General features: G+C 44.9%; 1 protein-coding gene across 1 annotated transcript in view; it reads left to right on the forward strand.

Annotated features, from left to right (window-relative positions):
* The first annotated feature begins 2,668 nt into the window (after positions 1 to 2,668).
* trmt6 (tRNA methyltransferase 6 non-catalytic subunit) overlaps positions 2,669 to 20,702 on the forward strand; it is a 29,272-nt gene continuing 11,238 nt past the window's right edge. Inside the window, exons 1-8 of the mRNA XM_072440128.1 lie at positions 2,669 to 2,891; positions 3,922 to 4,046; positions 4,161 to 4,273; positions 4,369 to 4,460; positions 5,043 to 5,126; positions 5,207 to 5,331; positions 9,598 to 9,768; positions 16,598 to 16,746. Of these exons, the coding sequence (XP_072296229.1) occupies positions 2,794 to 2,891; positions 3,922 to 4,046; positions 4,161 to 4,273; positions 4,369 to 4,460; positions 5,043 to 5,126; positions 5,207 to 5,331; positions 9,598 to 9,768; positions 16,598 to 16,746 (957 nt within the window). The 5' untranslated portion in view covers positions 2,669 to 2,793. The remainder of the gene's footprint in view (positions 2,892 to 3,921; positions 4,047 to 4,160; positions 4,274 to 4,368; positions 4,461 to 5,042; positions 5,127 to 5,206; positions 5,332 to 9,597; positions 9,769 to 16,597; positions 16,747 to 20,702) is intronic.

Raw genomic sequence — 20,702 nt, forward strand, 5'->3', positions numbered from 1 at the left:
CGGAGCGTAAACCTTTCAAATGTACACACGCTCAAATTCTGCGTCGGGCACGTTTAGGCGTCTGCGGTGTGTACGTACCTAAAGCAGCTCGCGCGACGTGCTCAGATATGTTGAGGTCTCTGCAGCAGATCCGCCGCAGCAGCCAATCAGAGCTGACGCTCCAGTGACGTACGTACCTATTGCCCCCAGCAGCCAAGATGGCCGCCCATTCAAGTCAATGAGAGCTGCTCAGTAGCGCATGTCGCCAGTTAGCCTTTAGACTCTTTGGACACTGCAGCCCAGAAGTGACGTAGGTCTGCGTCCGGTTAGCGTACCATGTGATTAATCAGAGAGAGTTACTAGAGCAGCGCAGAGCAGTGTGAGATAAAGCAAAATATTAAACAAGTGGTTTTAAGAAAACTGAAAGATTTATTGCCATGGCTCAATAGTTTAGAGTTATTATTCAGTGTTTTGTGGTTTATCGCAAATAAAATATAAAACCATAAAAAATGTCTAGTTAGTAAACATTTTCACTGTCAATGGAAATAATTCTGGTCCTAAGTACATGGAATGTATGATCTAAAATTGATTTCTTAAATTAAGGATTTTTAATCATATCATTCTACAACATGTCAAATGTATTCAGATGACATGCTTATCTACATGCAAAACATGCTAAAGTCATGATTAAGTCCGTATTTAGGTTTCTTGTCTGTGTAATACAGATAACAACACTGATGGACACGAAACGTAACATCGATTAGTTTATACCTGGCAAAACATTCCATTTCCATAGCATTTATTACGTGATTTAGTTTTTTCAGGCATAACAATTTCAAGACATCGCTTCTGAGTAATAGATCCGCGGCCCTCAGGTCCTTGTTGTCATTAGTTTGATGATTTGTTCAGTTATTAAACTCATGGATCATAGTTTTATGCCTGTAGCTCATTCGAGGCATTTGGGCTCATCCACGGCATCTCGGCCCGTTCACTTCACCTACACGCGCTCTGATTGGTCTAGACGGTCACGAGCTGGGCTAGAGCGGCGCGCTAGAGCGTAGCCGAAGCTAACAGCTTTAAATGCGTTTTAAAGACACCTGAAGAATCTTAAAATTGGAAAAAGTCAATGACCCATAAATTAGTAAGAATTGCCACCATATCCGACTTTTTTGAAAGCTCTATGTGCCCTGTCAGCCGAACATGAGCAGTTTTTAGTTACATTGCGCTCTAGGGAAACGCACAATGCAGTACCAATGGAGTGGCCACTGGGGCAGTCTGCGACATGCTGCGGCTAACCATACCCTATCCAGATTTTATAATAGATCCATGATTGCCCCTCGCATTTCCGGTATTCCCCGTGGAATTCCCCAAGAAGCGCCACTTTTTCCTTGCTCGTCAACAATGGCAGACGAACGACTGATTGTGGCTGTTTGTGGGAGAAAGGAGCTGTACGATGTATTCACGGTGGAAAACAGAGACAGAAACAAACCAAAAACGTGAAAACAACACTCTCGATATCTGCAATTTTACACAATGAAAGGCCACACCGACAACAACTCCACTGCTCATGCGACAACACCTCTACTGTGCATGTGCGCAGAGAGCTCGAGCGCGCCGTACGCACGCCTGTGTGTGTGCCCGGGGCGTCGAGAGTGCGCGTCCGGTGCGTAAACCTTTCAAATATACGCGCGCTCAAATTCTGCGTCGGGCGCGATTAGGCATCTGCGGTGTGTACGTAGCTTAAGTTTACTGAAAACATACTTTTTATGTAGGGCAATTTATAACATTTTAATCAAGATCACGTAGCGCTGGCCTTGTCTTAGTCGATCAAATGTTGTACTAGTTGATTAATTATTTTATTTAGATGAGGATTTATAAGGGACAAAAGCAAAAATGAGAAAGCTTGGTTAACTGAAGAATGTGTCAATCAATGGGTTTAATATTCCTTTTTACATAAACACACTGTTTTCTAGTTCTTTTCTGTTTTATCTTGTAAGTGCAGTTTGGGTAAGATAAAGTTTTGAACTTTTGACAGTTTTCACGACAGGGCGTGTCTTTTGACCTAAAATTTATTTAGTCGACTTTTGTGTCATTTCTGATCGTCAATACTTAACAATCTTGAAGTAGATTTTGATTCATCATTCCATTCAGAAGGATTTGTTGATATTTAAAATATTTTTTTTTACAAAATGCGATATTTTTTTTTTATTTTATTTTTAATCCCCTCAGTTTTTTTGTTTGTTTATCTAATATGTCAGCAAAATGAAGTAAGAAATATAAACCTGGCTTCAACTATTTTTCATAATATATTTCTAATAGATCAAATTCAAGATCACCTGCAGTATCTCCCCTTAAATGTGGGAATTGGTTTTAATTATACAAAATAAGAATCAATCATTTAGTCAAGCGTCATGATTGATCAATATGATGATTTATTTTTTTATTGCGCTCTTTTTGGCCCTAATATTATTAATTGTTATAAAGTCTTTAGCCATAATACATTCAGACAAATAGACAAATGTTCTTTTTTATTATTATTTTTATTTTATGATTTGTTTGGCAATTATTATAAAGTGTCGAATCTACTCGTCTGGCCTGCCCTGCGTTTATCTGTGCTCGATTAACTTTCCTCTGTTGCTACGGAAGTGACGGGCTAACACGTGGAAGTAGCGGAAGTAGCCGCGGCTTGTGTTTTGCTCACGCTTCGGGCTTGAACAGTGCCTTCTTCTTTCGTCGTGCCTTGTTGGATACACTTTCATTCACGTTCACGGTAAAACCCGCGCTTCAGATTTAACCCCGCACATCGGCTTCGCCATGGCAACAAACGGCGACGATGACAGACTGAAAGAAGGAGACTACGTTGTGCTAAAGAGAGGAGATATATTCAAGGCTGCGCAAATAGTGACTAAAAAGTAAGTGTAAAACCTTCAGAAAACATGCATTTAAAGTCTGATCTGAGTGTGTTTAATATGCATTTAGCTGCTGTTGTGTGGTGGGTGTTGCTTAGTTTTAACTTGTTTATCTTTGCATGTTTTTATAGATTAATTTGGTATATTTCTTGCATGGTTTGTGTTTGACATAGTGACTGTCAAATGCCCCAGACTAGTAGATGTGTAAAAGTCACAAATGTCAGCAAAATATCCACTTAATTTGTCCTTTTTCGTATATTTAGAATTAGTAATAGTTAATCCCAATTCCTTCACCAAATGACTCAAAATTGTCTGGATTTATACATATTTATGCGTTTGTATTGTTGTTTTTAGTGAGTTTTTATTGCACTCTGGATTGTGGTTTTTACAAATGGTGCTACATACAGTTGATTGATTTGATATGTGATATAATTAATAAATGGTCAAAATAACAAGAATTATAATAAATACAATATGGTAATTATAATAAATGAAGTAATAATAAAGTAATGCATAAGATAATAATACATGAATAAAATAATACATAAATAAAATAATAAAAAATAATGCAAATTAATAATAAATAAAATCATAATAAATAATGTAATCATACATAAAATAAGTACCAAATGACATAAATGAAATAATAATAATAATAAAATAATTCATAAATAAAGTAATAAATAATATAATACTAAATACAATTTACATAAAATACAATATAATATAATTAAAAAATAAAATAATACATGAATAAAGTAATAATCAAATAATAATAAATTAAGTAATAAATAAAATAATACATAAATGAAATAATGCATAAATGTAATAATAATTGAAATAATAATACATGAATGAAATGATACATAAATTAAATAATAATAAATGTAATGATAATAATAATTGAAATAATAATACACAAATGAAATAATACATAAAGTAATAATACATTAAGTAATTATACATAAATTAAATGATACATAAATTAAACAATAATAAATAAATTAAATAATACTCTTCTCTGCACTTACAGGAAGGTGATATTTGAAAAGCAGTGGTTCTTCCTTGAGAAGGCAGTGGGACATTTGTACAACACCTCTTTCGAGATCCACGGTGGACATCTGCAGCCGAAGAAGCTCGACACTGGGAGCTCGACCGGTCTGTCACTCCAGAGCATTTGTTACCGTCCCGTACATTACATTAACCGTCTTTAGTTGTCCATTTGTAGTCTGATGTTGTCTTTTTAACGTTATTCCCCTGGATTGTACGCAGACCCAAAGGAAGCCGCGGGCGTCGATAACAGAAATATTGTAGATGATGGAAAGTCACAAAAGCTGACCAGGGACGATATAGAGATGCTCAAGGAGAAAGGTCTAAAGGGCCAGGTCAGTGTCTATATTTATTAAGCAGTGATTGAATGGTTTGTTTGAATACCGGTAGTTAAAACAAAATGCATTATTTTGCCGTGGATCGCTTCTAGGAGATCATCCAGCAGCTCATAGACAACAGCTCCACGTTCAGAGACAAGACAGAGTACGCTCAGGACAAGTACATCAAGAAGAAAAAGAAGAAGTAAGTCTGATAAGAAACGTGATGTTGATTTTCTGTTATTATTTGTACTGTTAGTAGTTATCGCTTCAGGGTTACTGGTCTGAACTTTAAATGACTAGGATAATGTGGCTGGAAGGACGTGACCATAAAATCCTGGCCAATTACCTTCTTAACGAATCATCTGTATTTTCTTCTTTTATTGTACTGTTCCAATTTATTTCCATTTTATTTTTAACATCTAAAACACTAAACAAAAAACATGACCGTATTTTCCGGAGTATAAATCGCACCAGCCAAACTATGCATAATGGAGAAGAAAAAAACATACATAAGTCGCAAGTTGTTGGGAAAATGTATTTGTTAAAATCCAAGAACATTTCATCTTAAAATGCAGTTTAAAATAATAACAGATTAGAGAACATGATGAATAGGTGTACCTATGCTAACGTAACACCTTCAGCATTAATGTATTGATGCTTTGTCCAGCATAAATACATTTTGAGATTGTTGACGACAGTTCTAGCTTCAAACGCCTCACAAAAGCATCTCGTGTCATCGTTTGACCTCGACATTTGTCTAAGTGCCACCGTTTCTCGTCTCCAGGTATGAAAACAGCGTGACCCTTTTGAGACCCTCCTGCCGCATCCTGGCCATGATGTACCACGGCAGAGAACCGGGGAAAATCTGGTCCGTCGCCATCACATATTGTGTAATTGTAGCCAAAGTGAGCGTGTGTGTTGAACGTGTGCTTGGCGTTTGCTTTGCAGCCACCTTCGGTACGACACGCTGGCCCAGATGCTGACGCTGGCCAACGTCCACGCCGGCAGCAAAGTGGTGGTGTTCGAAACCTGCGCTGGTTTAGTTCTGGGAGCTGTTATGGAGAGGATGGGAGGTACGTGTGTGTCTGTTAACTGGATTACTTGAGCTTTGGCCACAGATTTAGCGTCGACTCAAACTCAAACGCGCATACAGTACTTGGTAGGATCAGGATATGTACTACAGTCAAATCAAAGTGTCCAAAGGGGTGGTGTCCAAACTGTTTTCATTTATTATTTCGATGCCTCCACCTTTTAATAAGACTTGGAATATTAATATTAGCTTGGTATAGCATCAAAATGCTTGATTTTTTTTTTTTTTTTTTTTTTTTTTCAAATTTTACTGTTAAAAGTACTAAATTTAGTTGTTTGGCCCAACTTGGCAGTGAGCCAAACGGCCAAAAAGATTTGGTCTGAGGGGCGCATTTGGCCCCCAGGCCGTAGTTTGGACATGCCTGGTTTAGATCCTGTTCACGCTGTAGTTTAGAACTCTACAAACATGTTCTGAAATGCATGGACTTGTTTAGAATGTGCACTCTGAACGTAATGAAACGACTCAAACATAAATCGTAAAGCTAATGGCATTGTTTGTCAGGAAAGTTGCTCTTAGCTTTTCTGTCAAAATACCTCGAGTTTTGTTACTTTGTTTCATCCATGGATGAAAAAAATAATGTTTTTTCTTTTGAGTTCCACTTGATAATCTTTTGTCCCACAGTTTGGCGTTAACTTGTTTTGACTTTGTTCGGCTAGAGTGAGTGTTTTCGTCGTGTCGTCGTGATGTGTCTCGGCTCCGAGCCCCCCCGGCCGGCGCCGGTGCGTGTTTACACAAAGGAAAAACTCATGAAACTGCGGAGAACCGTCGGACATCCTAAGGAAAACGCAAAGAAGCAGAAGGGCTGGACGTAAACTCCGAGAGAAGAGAGGAGGAAATAGAAAGCCGGTTCCCGCCGTAGTCATGGGTAACGTGAGGTCCCTTCAAAATAAAATGACGGAAATAGCGAGCCTCATGCGGTCCCAGAGGATTTATAGGGACAGCAGCGTCTTTCACAGAGACCTGGTTAACAGCAGAAATGCCAGACTCTATTGTAGGTTTGGACAATTTTCATCTGCTGTGGGCGGACAGAACGAGAGAATGCGGGAAGAGGAGAGGTGGAGGTCTGGCTGTGTATGTGAACACGAGCTGGTGCAAACCCGAACACTACACAGTGAGGGAGCAGCTATGTAACAAGGATATTGAACTATTGGCTATTGGCATGAGGCCATATTATCTGCCCCGGGAGTTCTCACATGTGATTTTGATCGCAGTCTATGTGGCCCCGTCTGCCAATGCTGAATATGCTTGTGAAGCACTGCTCTCCTGCACTTGTAGACTGCAAACACAGCACCCACAGGCTCTCTTCCTCGTCTCGGGTGACTTTAACCACACTTCTCCCTCTTCTGTTCTACCAACATACACCCAGTCCTGCCCCACCAGAAACAATAGAACATTGGACTTGTTTTTTGCCAACAACAAAGAGGCTTCTTCTTCCCCCCTCCCTTCCCTGGGCAGCTGGGACCACAACCTTGTACATCTGAGGCCTGTGTATGAACCCATCGTGCGCAGGCAGCCTGTGGTGTTCCGTGAGGTGAGGATGTGGTCTGCTGAGAGCGAGGAGGCTCTGAAGGACTGCTTCAGCACCACTGTCTGAACTGAGCTTTACGGCCATGGGGAGGACATCAACACCATCACAGAGTGCATCAGGGACTACATCAACTTCTGTTTTGAGAACATTGTTCCCTCCCGGACGGTGCAGTGTTTTCCAAACAACAAGCCATGGATTAACCGTGAACTGAAGGCTCTGCTGAAGGAGAAGAAGAGAGCCTTCAAGTCAGGGAACAAGGAGGAGCTGAGGAGAAAGATCAGGCAGGCTGAAGCCGGCTACAAGAGGAGGATGGAGGAGCGGCTGCAGCAGAAGAACATTCAGGGAGTGTGGAGAAGCCTGAAAATCATGTCTGGCTTCAAAATCCCCCCTGCCCAGACAGAGGGGGATCTACAGTGGGTGAATGATTTAAATGCTCACTTCTTGGGATTTGATCGGTCACCCGCCCCTCCCCCTGCACAGCTGCATGCTCCCTCTTCCACAGCTGGACAATGCCCTGCATCTGTTCCTCTTTGCTTCTCTGCCCAGGACCATAAGCTCCCCACTCCACCTGAACTCACCCATCCCCCCCAGCACACAGTCCCCCTGCCAACCACTGACTGTCACAGCAGCACAGGTGAGGAGTGAGCTGAAGAGGATTAAAGTGAGGAAGGCAGCAGGACCTGACGGCATCAGCCCCAGGCTCCCTAAGTCCTGCGCAGATGAACTGTGTGGAGTTATGGAGCATGTCTTCAACATGAGCCTGAAGTTGAGGGTGGTACCACAGGTCTGGAAGACCTCCTGTCTGGTACCTGTGCCTAAGACACCGCGCCCCAAAGACCTCAACAGCTTCAGGCCAGTGGCTCTCACGACCCACCTGATGAAGACACTGGAGCGGCTGGTGCTGGACCACCTCCGCTCCACCGTGAGCTCAGCCATGGACCCGCTGCAGTTTGCATATCGGCCTGGCATCGGAGTGGAGGACGCCGTCATCTCCCTGCTGCACCGCTCTCTCTCTCACTTGGAAAAGCCTGGCAGCTCTGTGAGGATCCTGTTCTTCGATCGCTCCAGCGCCTTTAACACCATCCAGCCGTTGCTCCTGAGGAACAAGCTGGAGACGGCTGGTGTGGAGTATGACCTGGCAGAGTGGATCCTGGACTACCTCACGGACCGACCCCAGTTTGTGAGAGCACGGGACTGTGTGTCTGACACTCGGACCTGCAGTGTGGGGGCGCTCCAGGGCACTGTCCTCGCGCCCTTTCTCTTCACCCTTTACACTGCAGACTTCAGACACAACACGGACAGCTGTGTCATGCTGAAGTTCTCTGATGACTCTGCCATCATTGGACTCATCACGGACATTGAGAGAGTGGACTCATACAAGTACCTGGGTGTTCATCTGAACTACAAACTGGACTGGACTCATAACACAGACGCACTGTACAGGAAGAGCCAGAGTCGGCACTACCTCCTGAGGAGACTCAGGTCTTTTGGAGTGACAGGGCCATTCCTGAAGACCTTCTATGACTCTGTGGTGGCATCAGCCCTCCTGTACGGTGTGGTCTGCTGGAGCAGCAGCATCACAGAAAGGGAGAGGAGGAGGCTGGACAAAGTCATCAAGAAGTCCAGCTCCGTCCTGGGCTGTGCTCTGGTCTCGGTGCAGGAGGTGGGTGACAGAAGGGTCCTGGCTAGATTCACATCTATGCTTGACCATGAGTGCCACCCTCTGCAGGACACTTTGTCCACTCTGGAGAGCAGCTTCAGTGACAGACTGATCCACCCTCGCTGTGTGAAGGAAAGGTTTCGCAGGTCTTTCCTTCCTGCTGCTGTCAGACTTTATAACAAGCATTGTTAGTCCTGAACACTCGCAATACTGACCTAACCATGTGCAATTCCGTCATATGTGCGATTACTGTCGTGATTCATGTGCAATTACTGTGAAATTACATGTGCAATCCATGTGCCGTCGTGACACATATTCATGTGCAATTACTGTCGTGATCACATGCAATGGTATTTATGTATGTATGTATTTATTTTATCTTTATTATTTTCCCTCCATCCCTTGTTGGGTAATGGGAGGTTTTGTCTATGGAAGTTTTTGTTTATAGGAGATCTTCTACAGAGTGTTTTTCAAACTTCCTATAAGTGATCTGTTCTTTTCTTCTGTATCTACCTCTGTATCTACCTGCATTGCATCAATGAACAATAAAGGAATATCTTATCTTATTAAACGTGTATCTAATATTTGTTCGGATAATAGATGTTTTTGCTCAAAATGACTTGGAAAGACGTGCATTCTGACTTTGAGGGTGGTCGCCTCTCCACTGATCTCACCCGTAACTCGGCAAGCTTAATGCTAGAGCTGCGACAAATGGGCTAATCGTGACTAGTCGACTATAGAAAATAATCAAATAGTTGTATTTTGATAGTCATAATCTGGACAAACACATTTTTATCACCAATCAAGATATCAAGATGTTTCATTATTACATCAAGAATAATACATCATTTCTGTGTTGTTTTTTATCAATACAGTCAACATATTGCAACCTTTATTTAGTTAAAAATGTCTCAATGTACACAAGAAATAATCGTTTGATCACTAAAATAACGCTGTGGAACAATCCAGACGGGGAAAAAAGGGTTAAAAAAATTATATTTAAAGTGTTTCCGAAGCCTTTCCAGTGACCTTTCAGTGACCGTTGCTTTAATGTGATCCAGGCTTCGGCTCAGTGGTCCAGATGTACCCGGGAGGCGGTCCGGTCCGCGCGGGCGTCGACAGTTTTGGCTTCCCCGCGCACTTCCACCGCACGCTGCACGACTTCCCCCTCTGCCGAGTCAACGCTCTGCTGAACGGGACGCTGGAGGCCGCCGGCGAAACCCCTGGCAACGGTGAGGAAAACACACTCAATCCGGGTTATTTAAGGAGATGTTTTGGTCGTGCTTTATATAAACGAGATCCCGACAACGATATTCAGACGACATTATGTCAACGCAACAGAGATGTGTCAAAACATGTCGTTAAAACATGTCGTTAAACCACGGGATTCGTCTTTCCACAATTTGGACATGCAATGTACGACGAGGCAATATAATCCAACAACACTTCACTCGCGCAGTATTGGGTTGTCATTTATAGTGTCAAAAAACATTTGCAGGCTGCGAAATGGACTGGGGCCCGGGGCCCGCAAGCAGTTGAATCCCCGGCAGGCCCGCGGTTTGAAATGGGAGGGGGCCCGCCGTGCCCCTCCTCAAAAAAAAAAACAAGATTTAACTAGTAATTTGGCCATATTCGGGGCATTTTTATCGCTTAAGTTTCGTTTTGACAGACATGCCCACTTGGCACGTCTTCTCGCTTCTCATTGACCGAGCGGTCTCCGTGACGTAATATCGATGAAAGCGGACATCTGATTGGCCGCTGCGTTTGTGTTGCGTTCACGTGTCCTCGGAAATGCCCGGCCTAATTTTTGGGGCAATGTATATATGAGTAGTTTATTTTGTAGGACGTGATTTTATATATTCCACAAGATCTCCTTGTGTCAAATGCTGTAAACAGTATTTATTTTGTATCTAAGAAATATGTGACTGACCGTGGCTAAACCAGTTACATGTCTACCCAGAGACATTTTGAGTTATTCACAGATTCTGAAAGTGTGAATTCAAAGCTTTCCAATGATGTCTCACTCATGTAGATCTGATAATATTTGAGTAAGTTGTGGTCATTTGAATGTATACAACTCTCAAACCCATTCACTGAGAAAACGGGGCTCAAAGTTTCTCACCGGAGTGAGCCCAGAGTCACAGGGGGGCTCATTTGCATCTCATTGAGATAAGCCCTCCCCCCTGTCACCACCTCCCCCTACAGCTGTCACTCAAGACTCAAGAGGAGTGTTGTTATTGATGGTAACTGGACTTGAATCAGAATTAGAAGTTACTATATTAAAATGGAAATACTTGGATTACAAAAGGCCCTGAATAGAATCAAAGAATCAGAATCAGAATAGGGTTCATTGCATTTGTCGATAAACATAATTCACAGGTGATTCAGTGCACCAACAATGGTGCACTGAATGATTCAACACAAACAACAAAAGATAAGATAAGATAGCCTTTAATGTTACAACGCAGTAGATACAGGGGGAAAGGACAGGTAACTTATAGGAAGTTTAAAAAACACTCTTAATAGAAGAACTTATAAACAGATGCCAGGGCCAGGTATACGAACTGCAACGGGTCCATGGCTTTGAATATATGAGATAATAGATATGATATGTACACCACCAGAGTCTAATTACAGCAGAGATCACATCCTCATCCTCTTCTTCGTCTGTGCACTCTTCTGTGCTGTGACTCTCGGCTCTTGGCATCAAAGCTGTAAACAAATAACAGGACATTTAAGAAATGGCTAACTATTTCACATAAAACACTCATTAACTTTTTTTTTTTTTTAACACAATGTGAGAGTTTCAATATAAATACCTGAAGTGCTGATAACTCTTGATCTTTGAAAGCCGTCTGAAGAAGGGACTCAGATGCTTCTGCCAGTCGAAGTTCTTGACAAACACTTTGCCATCTGCCGTTCCAACAAGCTGTGGGATATTGAGGTGAGACTCAGGAGAGCTGTTTTCCACTACCTGATGACAAGGGCGACAATGTAAAAAAATGAGAACAGAAGAAACATATCTTAAGCAGAGAGCAGCACTGAAGTTTTGCCAGGCTAATGTTTACACATTACAGTAGTCAAATAATAAAAACTAACCTCAGCGATGTCTTCCAAAATGTCAACCCTGGTCTTCATGTATGCTCGCTTGATAAGTCCAAAGCCGCAATCAGGGGAGAATTTGGTGTGGCCAGCAATGAGGAAGTGGATGTCCATTGTGTGGTGAAGCTTGGCCCTGTCTGCAGAGGGTTGGACGGAAAGTGTATCTGTAGTAGACAGAGAGAGAGAGAGAAAGGAGATTAGATTAATACATATGACATTTGATTAAGACGTATATGTCTCTATAATTGCTATTCTGCATTTGCACTATTATTAGTACCTGCTGTGCAAAGCTGTAATGTATCCTGATGTTTTTGCTTGCTGGCGGTGAGGGTCCGAAAGACAGCACATTAGATTCTGTTGTAGAGATCTGTGCGTGGCCTGCAGCTTCTGGTGTGTTGGAGAAGCTGTTTCCACAGTGATCTGAAGCTTGATTTACAAACTGCAGGCTCACCTGAAAAACAGATGTTGCTTATGGTTAATTATACTCTAATCATTAAAACATGAAAATCACCAAAATAATGTTTTACACTTACCACGCTCCTTAGCAGACTTCACGTAGAGACAGGTCATGTCAGTCAGGGTGTCTTTGCCAATTCTGAAAAGGGGAAAAAGGATTAGGGTTAACAGTAATATGGGAATAACACGCTTCACAGATAACAGTTCACATTGTGACGTTAACGGTGTATTTAAGATGCAAAACGCGGAGATATTGGGACATCTGCCCTCGGCTAGCGATGCTAGCTAGCTCACTTGAGATAACACGGCTCGTAAAAGCAAAACACTTGCAGAACAGCACACCAAAACATAAACATACACTCGAGTTTAAAACCGGCCCACATTAAAGTGATTAAAAGCGGGTGTTTTAGTCGCAAAGCTTACCTGGTTCAGCCGTCCTGTTGTCTCTCCCAACACCGTGCACAGAGAGACACACAGGAAGCTGATAATGGCCAGGCAAGCGCGTGATTGATTCGAGTGACGCAGTGCGTGCGTGACGTACAACGTACGTAAGCCACGTGACCAGAAGTGGTATCGGGAGTTGTAGTTTTTTTCTCTTCCCACGCCGAAAAATAACCAATAACATAGCAAAGTTTAGCTTACAACTTAGCTCCGAATAGCTGCGTTTAGCTCCAGGCTCTGGGGCTAACAGCCGGTTTAGTCCACCATAAAACACACGCAAAGCACGACCCACACAACCCACGGGCCAACCCACGCCGAAAAATAACCCGATAACATAGCAAAGTTTAGCTTACAACTTAGCTCCGAATAGCTGCGTTTAGCTCCGGGCTGTGGGGCTAACAGCCGGTTTAGCACCATAAAACAGACACAAAGCACGACCCACACAACCCACGGGCCAACCCACGCCGAAAAATAACCCGATAACATGGTGATAACAGCAAGTAGTCACATTAAGCCCGTATTGCATAGTGCACTGAAGCAGCATGTTAGCTTAGCATTAGCTCCACCGGAGCAGACAAGTAAGATTCTAAAGTGATCACGAGACCGCCTTAAAACACAGCGTTAAAGCAATAATTTAGTAGTAAAGTAAAAGTGTACCTGAGTAAACAGTTCCGTTGCAATGTAGTCCAGGAAATGTAAGCTCTGAAGACTGTGCTCTGCAGAGTCTGGAGTAATGAGAGGAAAACACGGAGCACGCAGCTGTAGCCATGCGGATCACAGCTGATTGGTGGAAAATGTAAACACGTTGGCTGGAAAAAGGTGACGCCCCCCAGGAGAGCAGGAAAAAGACCCGAAAACTCCACATTTTTAACAGCTTAATGTATACGTTTAAGACAACCAATAGTGTTATCTGAAGCACACAGGGGCTTATTCATAACTTCAACTAGCACATTCTGCAAAAAAATGAAAATCACAAATTTGGGGGGAAAAAAGTAAAATGCTGTTTTTCTCAGTTTCACCGAGGCCGACATGGTCCGACAATTGCGGCGGCGGGGCACATATTATTATATTGAATTAAACAGTTTTAAAGGTCATGATCTCTGGTTTATATTATTCAGTATTTGTGCTCTTCATATCAAATAACAGATAAAAGTACTTTAAATTGTTTTATATGCTAATAACAGGTTTAAAACGACACATTTATCTTGTTCTTATGACGCCGCGCGAGCTTGTGGGCCCCTGAAATTGCTTGGGGGCCCGTTAGGGGCCCCCCAGGCCCCTAACTTTGAAAATCTATTTCTCAGCCTGATTTGCCCTTCTGGGGTCTACACCTGTCACAAGCCCCTCTTACAACTCAACAGCGCCACCCAGTGTGCAGATTAATCCATCCATCTTCTTCCGCTTTATCCGGGGCCGGGTGGCGGGTCTGAGCAGGGACTCTAAAGCGCAAAAGATAAACAAAACAGACAAGTCAGAGTCAGTTGAGCTTTATGAAACGTGTTTAACTCATTCAGATCAACATTGTTCAACATCAAAACACACTCTGCTATCGCTAACAGACACGTTAGCATATCCAAATCAATTCTCAGTCAAGATCACTTGTAAACACGTAAAATACAAATACAGAACACACTCTGCTACCGCTAAAAGACACGTTAGCGTATTCACAACAACTCCCAGCCTCTCTCAGTTGCGACACGTAAAATACAACACAATACACTCACTTTTTCTGTTCATTCCTCATCAAATCCTTCAAATGCGCCGAAGTACATCCCGCATAGCTATGACCAGACGTCCCGTTTTACCTGGGACAGCCCCGATTGTTTACGTCCCGTGTCCCGGTTTAATGTCTGCTGGGGCGCATAATGGTAAAAGCAGCCAAAGCGCCGATAGTGCTCCGTGCTAAAATCTCTTTGGTCATGTGATCCCGCATCTCGGATCCACGCGGCAGTTCAGTGATGATTCCGGCCTTTTGATCCCACAGTTGACTGATAATTTAGCCCGTAAGCGCGAGTTCCAATGGTCTATTGGCCCAAGATGGCTCCTGCCAAGTTTCTTGGGGTCCTTTATTTACCAGTAGGTGTCTGCATTGTGCCTGACTGAAAGTGTTGTTTACGTTTTGACAAAGTGTCGCGTGTGCCGCGTGCAGGTACTACTGTTCCCAGAATGCTTTGCACACATGTTGTTGGGACTTCCGGGTACGGAGTACTGTAAATCTAGTCGCGTCTCGTGTCCCAAATTTTCTTTATACACCGTGTACCACACAAAATACCTTCACGGTCAGTAAGCACAACCAGAAATAAACCATATATTAAGCGCACCGGACTATTAAACGCACGGATGGCTTTTGAGGACTTTAAAGACTTTTAGGTGCGCTTTATAGTGCGGAAAATACGGTAGATATATTTTGAATTTTGCTTATTTTTCTTTTTTTTTTTAATTTAGGTATCTCAGAATAGCTTTTTTTTAGATTTATAATTTCACTGGGCTTGTTTATTTTTTTATTTTTTTGACACAAACAAATATATGAGAGCAGCTTTATTTTGTTTGGTTTATTTTGTTTTGTTGCATTGAAGTTTAGACAGTCAAAAAGTTGTTTCTTTTGTAAATTCTGCATAAAATTGTACTGGAATGAGTGTCACTTCCTGTCCTTTGTCTACAGATTTATTGACTTTTCTCCACAAATACCTATTCGATTGGTATAAAACCATCATTTAAATGTACAACAGGTATAAAAACACCAAATAGTCAAAATTAGAAGATGGTAAAAACCCTTCATAGGCCCTTTAATGTGGAGGAGTGAATATGAAAAGCACCTTGTTAACCCTGTCATCTCGTCAGTGTTGTGCCTGAATGCGTTCATTGAATGAAAGTTCATGAACTGAACGTAACTGTATTACTGCTGACGAACAGCACGTTCATTCTTTTTCATTTTCGTTCAATAAGGTGTCCGATATCTAGAGACTTCAAGGCGAAAAACACACCGTTATGTTGCCCAAAAAGAGCCTATGCCTGACAAGTGTGAGAGCTCCGAAGTTGTAGAGGCCGATAGCGCAGACAGATTTCGTGTGCCGCACCGCGCTGCGCATCAAAACAAAAAGCAGCGACCGCAACAGAGCAGCAACGAGTCACCCTATGACCAGTTACGTGAGTTTTATGAAATGGTCGGTGAGGATGGAAACAATCTGCATTTCTGTGCAAACAGAAATGCAGATTGTTCCCATGCCTCTGGGGAAGTCTGTCCCTTCAATGTGAATGTAAATCCTGGGTAAGGATTCAAAATTGGATATGAAGATGAAATCTGACACATAGTTTCAGCATTAAACTAATACAATAATTGCTGCCTGTGGTTGTATATGGGCTGTGGAAATAATTTAGAAACATTATAGCATAATATTGAAAAGAACTGAACTAGTTAATTTTTTGGAGCTGTGAACTTGGTTAAAAATGGTGAATAATGAACTATGAACTGAACTAGCTCATGTAGAAAGTGAACTTTCCCAACACTGCATCTCGTGCTGCCTGGTGGTCGAGTGGATAAGGCACAGCAAAGTATATAAGAAGCATGTAATCTTACTATAAGTGAAGTATTATTTCCGTACTGTATTATTATAACTTCTCTATATTTTACAAGTGGGACATGTTTTGGAAATGCTGCAGTTGTTGTTTTGGAGCTCAATATTCTAGCTTCACATTTCGTCTATAATCGTTTGTTTGACCTTTTTATTTAACCAAGAAAGACATTATAACTGTTAAAAATTACCTTTAAATCTACTAAATAATCTACCCTTTTTTTTTTCTTTTTTTCCCCCTTTTTTTATGGGGGTTATTTTTATGGTCCATTCGCGTTTTGTTTGACAAAACCTGAACCTGAACCGAGACAATCGCAGGCGCATTTTAGCACATGACTCATTGACGAAGAAAAAAGATTGATTAAATAATTATTAAATAAATAAATAATAATTAAAAAAAAACTCTGAAAACCGTCATTGCGGAATATCTTACAGGAAATGTATGAATATCTCAAGCGTTAAGTGTGCGGCGTTGGGATGTGCTCCTCAGATGAGCGGGCGGCTAACACGGCGGAAGAGCAGCGACAGCCTGGAGCAGAGCAGACCGGGCCGGAGGCGGTCGCCATGGAGACCGGAGCTGCCGACGCCCGCTTCCGTGACCCGGAGGAGGAGGAGCTGCAGAAACGCCGGGAAGCCAAAGTAAGAACACAACGAGGCACAAGAGCAGAACATGGTGTGACCTTTAAGTGACCTTTGGGTGTGTTTTAGTTATATTTAGCTTCTCTTACTTTACACTCTGCATTTGTATCATTTATTATTAGTATCCATCCATCTTCTGCCGCTTTATCCGGGGCCGGGTCGCGGGGGCAGCAGTCTGAGCAGGGACTCCCAGACTTCCCTCTCCCCAGACACTTCCTCTAACTCCTCCGGGGGGATCCCGAGGCGTTCCCAGGCCAGCCGAGAGACATAGTCTCTCTAGCGTGTCCTGGGTCTTCCCCGGGGCCTCTTCCCGGTGGGACATGCCTGAAACACCTCCCGAGGGAGGCGCCCAGGAGGCATCTGAAACAGATGCCCGAGCCACCTCAGCTGGCTCCTCTCGACGTGGAGGAGCAGCGGCTCTACTCCGAGCTCCCCCCGTGTGGCCGAGCTCCTCACCTTATCTCTAAGGGAGCGCCCAGCCACACGGCGGAGGAAACTCATTTCGACCGCTTGTATCCGCGATCTTGTTCTTTCGGTCACTACCCAAAGCTCATGACCATAGGTGAGGGTAGGAACGTAGACCGACCGGTAAATTGAGAGCTTTGCCTTTCGGCTCAGCTCCCTCTTCACCACAACGGTCCGATGCAGCGACTGCATCACTGCAGCCGCTGCACCGATCCGCCTGTCGATCTCACGCTCCATCCTTCCCTCACTCGTGAACAAGACCCAGAGATACTTGAACTCCTCCACTTGGGGCAAGGACACCCCACCCACCTGGAGAGGGCAAGCCACCTTTTTCCGGTCGAGAACCATGGCCTCGGATTTGGAGGTGCTGATTCTCATCCCAGCCGCTTCACACTCGGCTGCAAACCGTCCCAGTGCATGTTGCAGGTCCGGGTTTGATGGAGCCATCAGGACAACATCGTCTGCAAACAGCAGAGATGAGATCCTGTGGTCCCCAAACCGGACACCCTCCGACCCCTGACTGCGCCTAGAAATTCTGTCCATAAAAATTATGAACAGAACCGGTGACAAAGGGCAGCCCTGGCGGAGTCCAACATGCACTGGGAACAGGTCTGACTTACTGCCGGCAATGCAAACACAGCTCCTGCTCCGGTCATACAGGGACCGGACAGCCCTGAGCAAAGGGCCCCGGACCCCGTACTCCCGGAGCACCCCCCAAAGGACACCCCGAGGGACACGGTCGAAAGCCTTCTCCAGATCCACAAAGCACATGTGTACTGGTTGGGCAAACTCCCATGAGCCCTCGAGCACCCGATGGAGGGTATAGAGCTGGTCCAGTGTTCCACGACCGGGACGAAAACCACTCTGCTCCTCCTGAATCCGAGGTTCGACTATCGGTCGGATTCTCCTCTCCAGTACCTTGGAATAGACCTTACCCGGGAGGCTGAGGAGTGTGATCCCTCTGTAGTTGGAACACACCCTCCGGTCCCCCTTCTTGAACAGAGGGACCACCACCCCGGTCTGCTAGTCCAGAGGCACGGTCCCCGAACGCCACGCAATGTTGCAGAGACGTGTCAACCAAGACAGTCCTACAACATCCAGATACTTTAGGTACTCAGGGCGGATCTCATCCACCCCCGGAGCCCTGCCACCGAGGAGTTTGCGAACAACCTCAGTGACTTCAGCTTGGGTGATGGATGAGCCAGCCTCCGAGTCCCCGGTCTCTACTTCCTCTTCGGAAGACGTGACTGAGGGATTAAGGAGATCCTCAAAGTATTCCTTCCACCGTCCGACGACATCCCCAGTTGAGGTCAGCAGGCCTCCACCCGCACCGTAAACGGTGTTGGTGAGACACTGCTTCCCCCTCCTGAGGCGCCGGACGGTTTGCCAGAATTTCTTTGGTGCCGACCGATAGTCCTCCTCCATGGCCTCCCCGAACTCCTCCCAGGCCCGGGTTTTTGCCTCTGCGACAGCACGAGCCGCGGCTCGCTTGGCCTGCCGATACCCGTCGATGACCTCCGGAGACCTACAAGCCAGAGTGGCCTGATAGGCCTCCATCTTCAGTCTGACGGCATCCCTTACTTCCGGTGTCCACCACCGGGTTCGGGGGTTGCCGCCACGACAGGCACCGGAGACCTTGCGACCACAACTCCAAGCAGCCGCATCAACAATGGAGGCGGAGAACATGGTCCACTCGGACTCAATGTCCCCAACCTCCCCCGGGACATGGGAGAAGCTCTCCCGGAGGTGCGAGTTGAATACCCTACTGACAGAGGGCTCCACTAGACGTTCCCAACAGACCCTCACAATGCGCTTGGGTCTGCCAAGTCTGTCCGGCTTCCTCCTCCGCCAGCGGATCCAACTCACCACCAGGTGGTGATCGGTTGACAACTCTGCCCCTCTCTTCACCCGAGTGTCCAAGACACGCGGCCGGAGGTCTGATGACACGACAACAAAGTCGATCATTGACCTCCGGCCTAGGGTGTCCTGGTGCCATGTGCACTGATGGACACCCTTGTGCTTGAACATGGTGTTCGTTATGGACAATCCGTGGCTAGCACAGAAGTCCAATAACTGAACACCGCTCGGGTTCAGATCGGGGAAGCCGTTCTTCCCGATCACCCCTCTCCAGGTGTCACTGTCATTGCCCACGTGGGCGTTGAAGTCCCCCAGTAGAACAACGGAGTCCCCGGTCGTTGCAGTGTCCAGTACCCCTCCCAAGGACTCCAAGAAGGCCGGGTACTCTGCACTGCTGTTCGGCCCGTAGGCCGCCACAACAGTGAGAGACCTGTCCCCCACCCGAAGGCGGAGGGACGCGACCCTCTCGTTCACCGGGGTAAACTCCAACACGTGGCGGCTGAGCTGAGGGGCTATCAGCAAGCCCACACCAGCCCGCCGCCTCTCCCCGCGGGCAACACCAGAGAAGTGGAGCGTCCAGCCCCTCTCGAGGAGATGGGTTCCAGAGCCCAAACTGGGCGTGGAGGTGAGGCCGACTATATCTAGTCGGTATCGCTCAACCTCCCGCACAAGCTCAGGCTCTTTCCCCCCCAGCGAGGTGACATTCCATGTCCCCAGAGTTAGTCTCTGCGTCCGTAGATCTGGTCGCCGAGGCCCCTGCCGTCGACTGCCGCCCAGATCTCTCTGCACCGGCCCCTTATGGATCCTCCTGCGGGTGGTGGGCCCACGGGAGGGCGGCCCCACGTCGCTCTTTCGGGCTGTGCCCGGCCGGGCCCCGTGGGGTAAGACCCGGCCACCAGGCGCTCGCCATGGAGCACCCATCCCAGGCCTGGCTCCAGGATGGGGCCCCGGTGACGCCGATCCGGGCGACGTAAACGGCCTTGTTCGTGTCGTCGTCCTAAGAGGCTTCTGAACCGATCTTTGTCTGACCTGTCACCTAGGACCTGTTTGCCTTGGGAGACCCTACCAGGGGCATGAAGCCCCCGACAACATAGCTCCCGGGATCATTCGGGCACTCAAACCCCTCCACCACGTTAAGGTGTCGGTTCAAGGAGAGGATTATTATTAGTATTATTACAGATAATAATATAATCTCGACTCTCACATAATCACGCTGTCATTGTATCTACACTGTTTATTTGTATCTAAATATGCCTTGTCTTACATTTAGTTTGGTCTAAACTAAATATTTAAGAGTTTTGATGGAAAAAGAGCAAAAGAAATGCTGTTTTTGTTTGTAGCTTTTGTGGGTAACTCTTAAAGCTCTTTTTAAAGGTGCAGTGTGTAACTTTTCTGGAGTTCTGCCACTTTATGGAGATGCTTTGTCTGCAATGTTCCACAGTAAAGCATTTAAACCTGCATTATTCAAAGTTTTTCTCATAAATGGGTATATTCTGTTTTTGTCCTGAGAAACTGGTGAAAAGTCTGGTAAAAGAATCATTTTGTGACATAAATCTGACATTTAATTATAAAACGTTTCTACTGCAAACTCTTAAGAGATTCTGTAGGACTTTCTAGGTTGGGGGCATCCAAAC

This window comes from Eucyclogobius newberryi, unplaced genomic scaffold (assembly GCF_026437365.1).
Source record: "Eucyclogobius newberryi isolate DKJ021-1_F unplaced genomic scaffold, fEucNew1.0.hap1 SCAF_1, whole genome shotgun sequence".
Taxonomy (NCBI): Eukaryota; Metazoa; Chordata; class Actinopteri; order Gobiiformes; family Gobiidae; genus Eucyclogobius; species Eucyclogobius newberryi.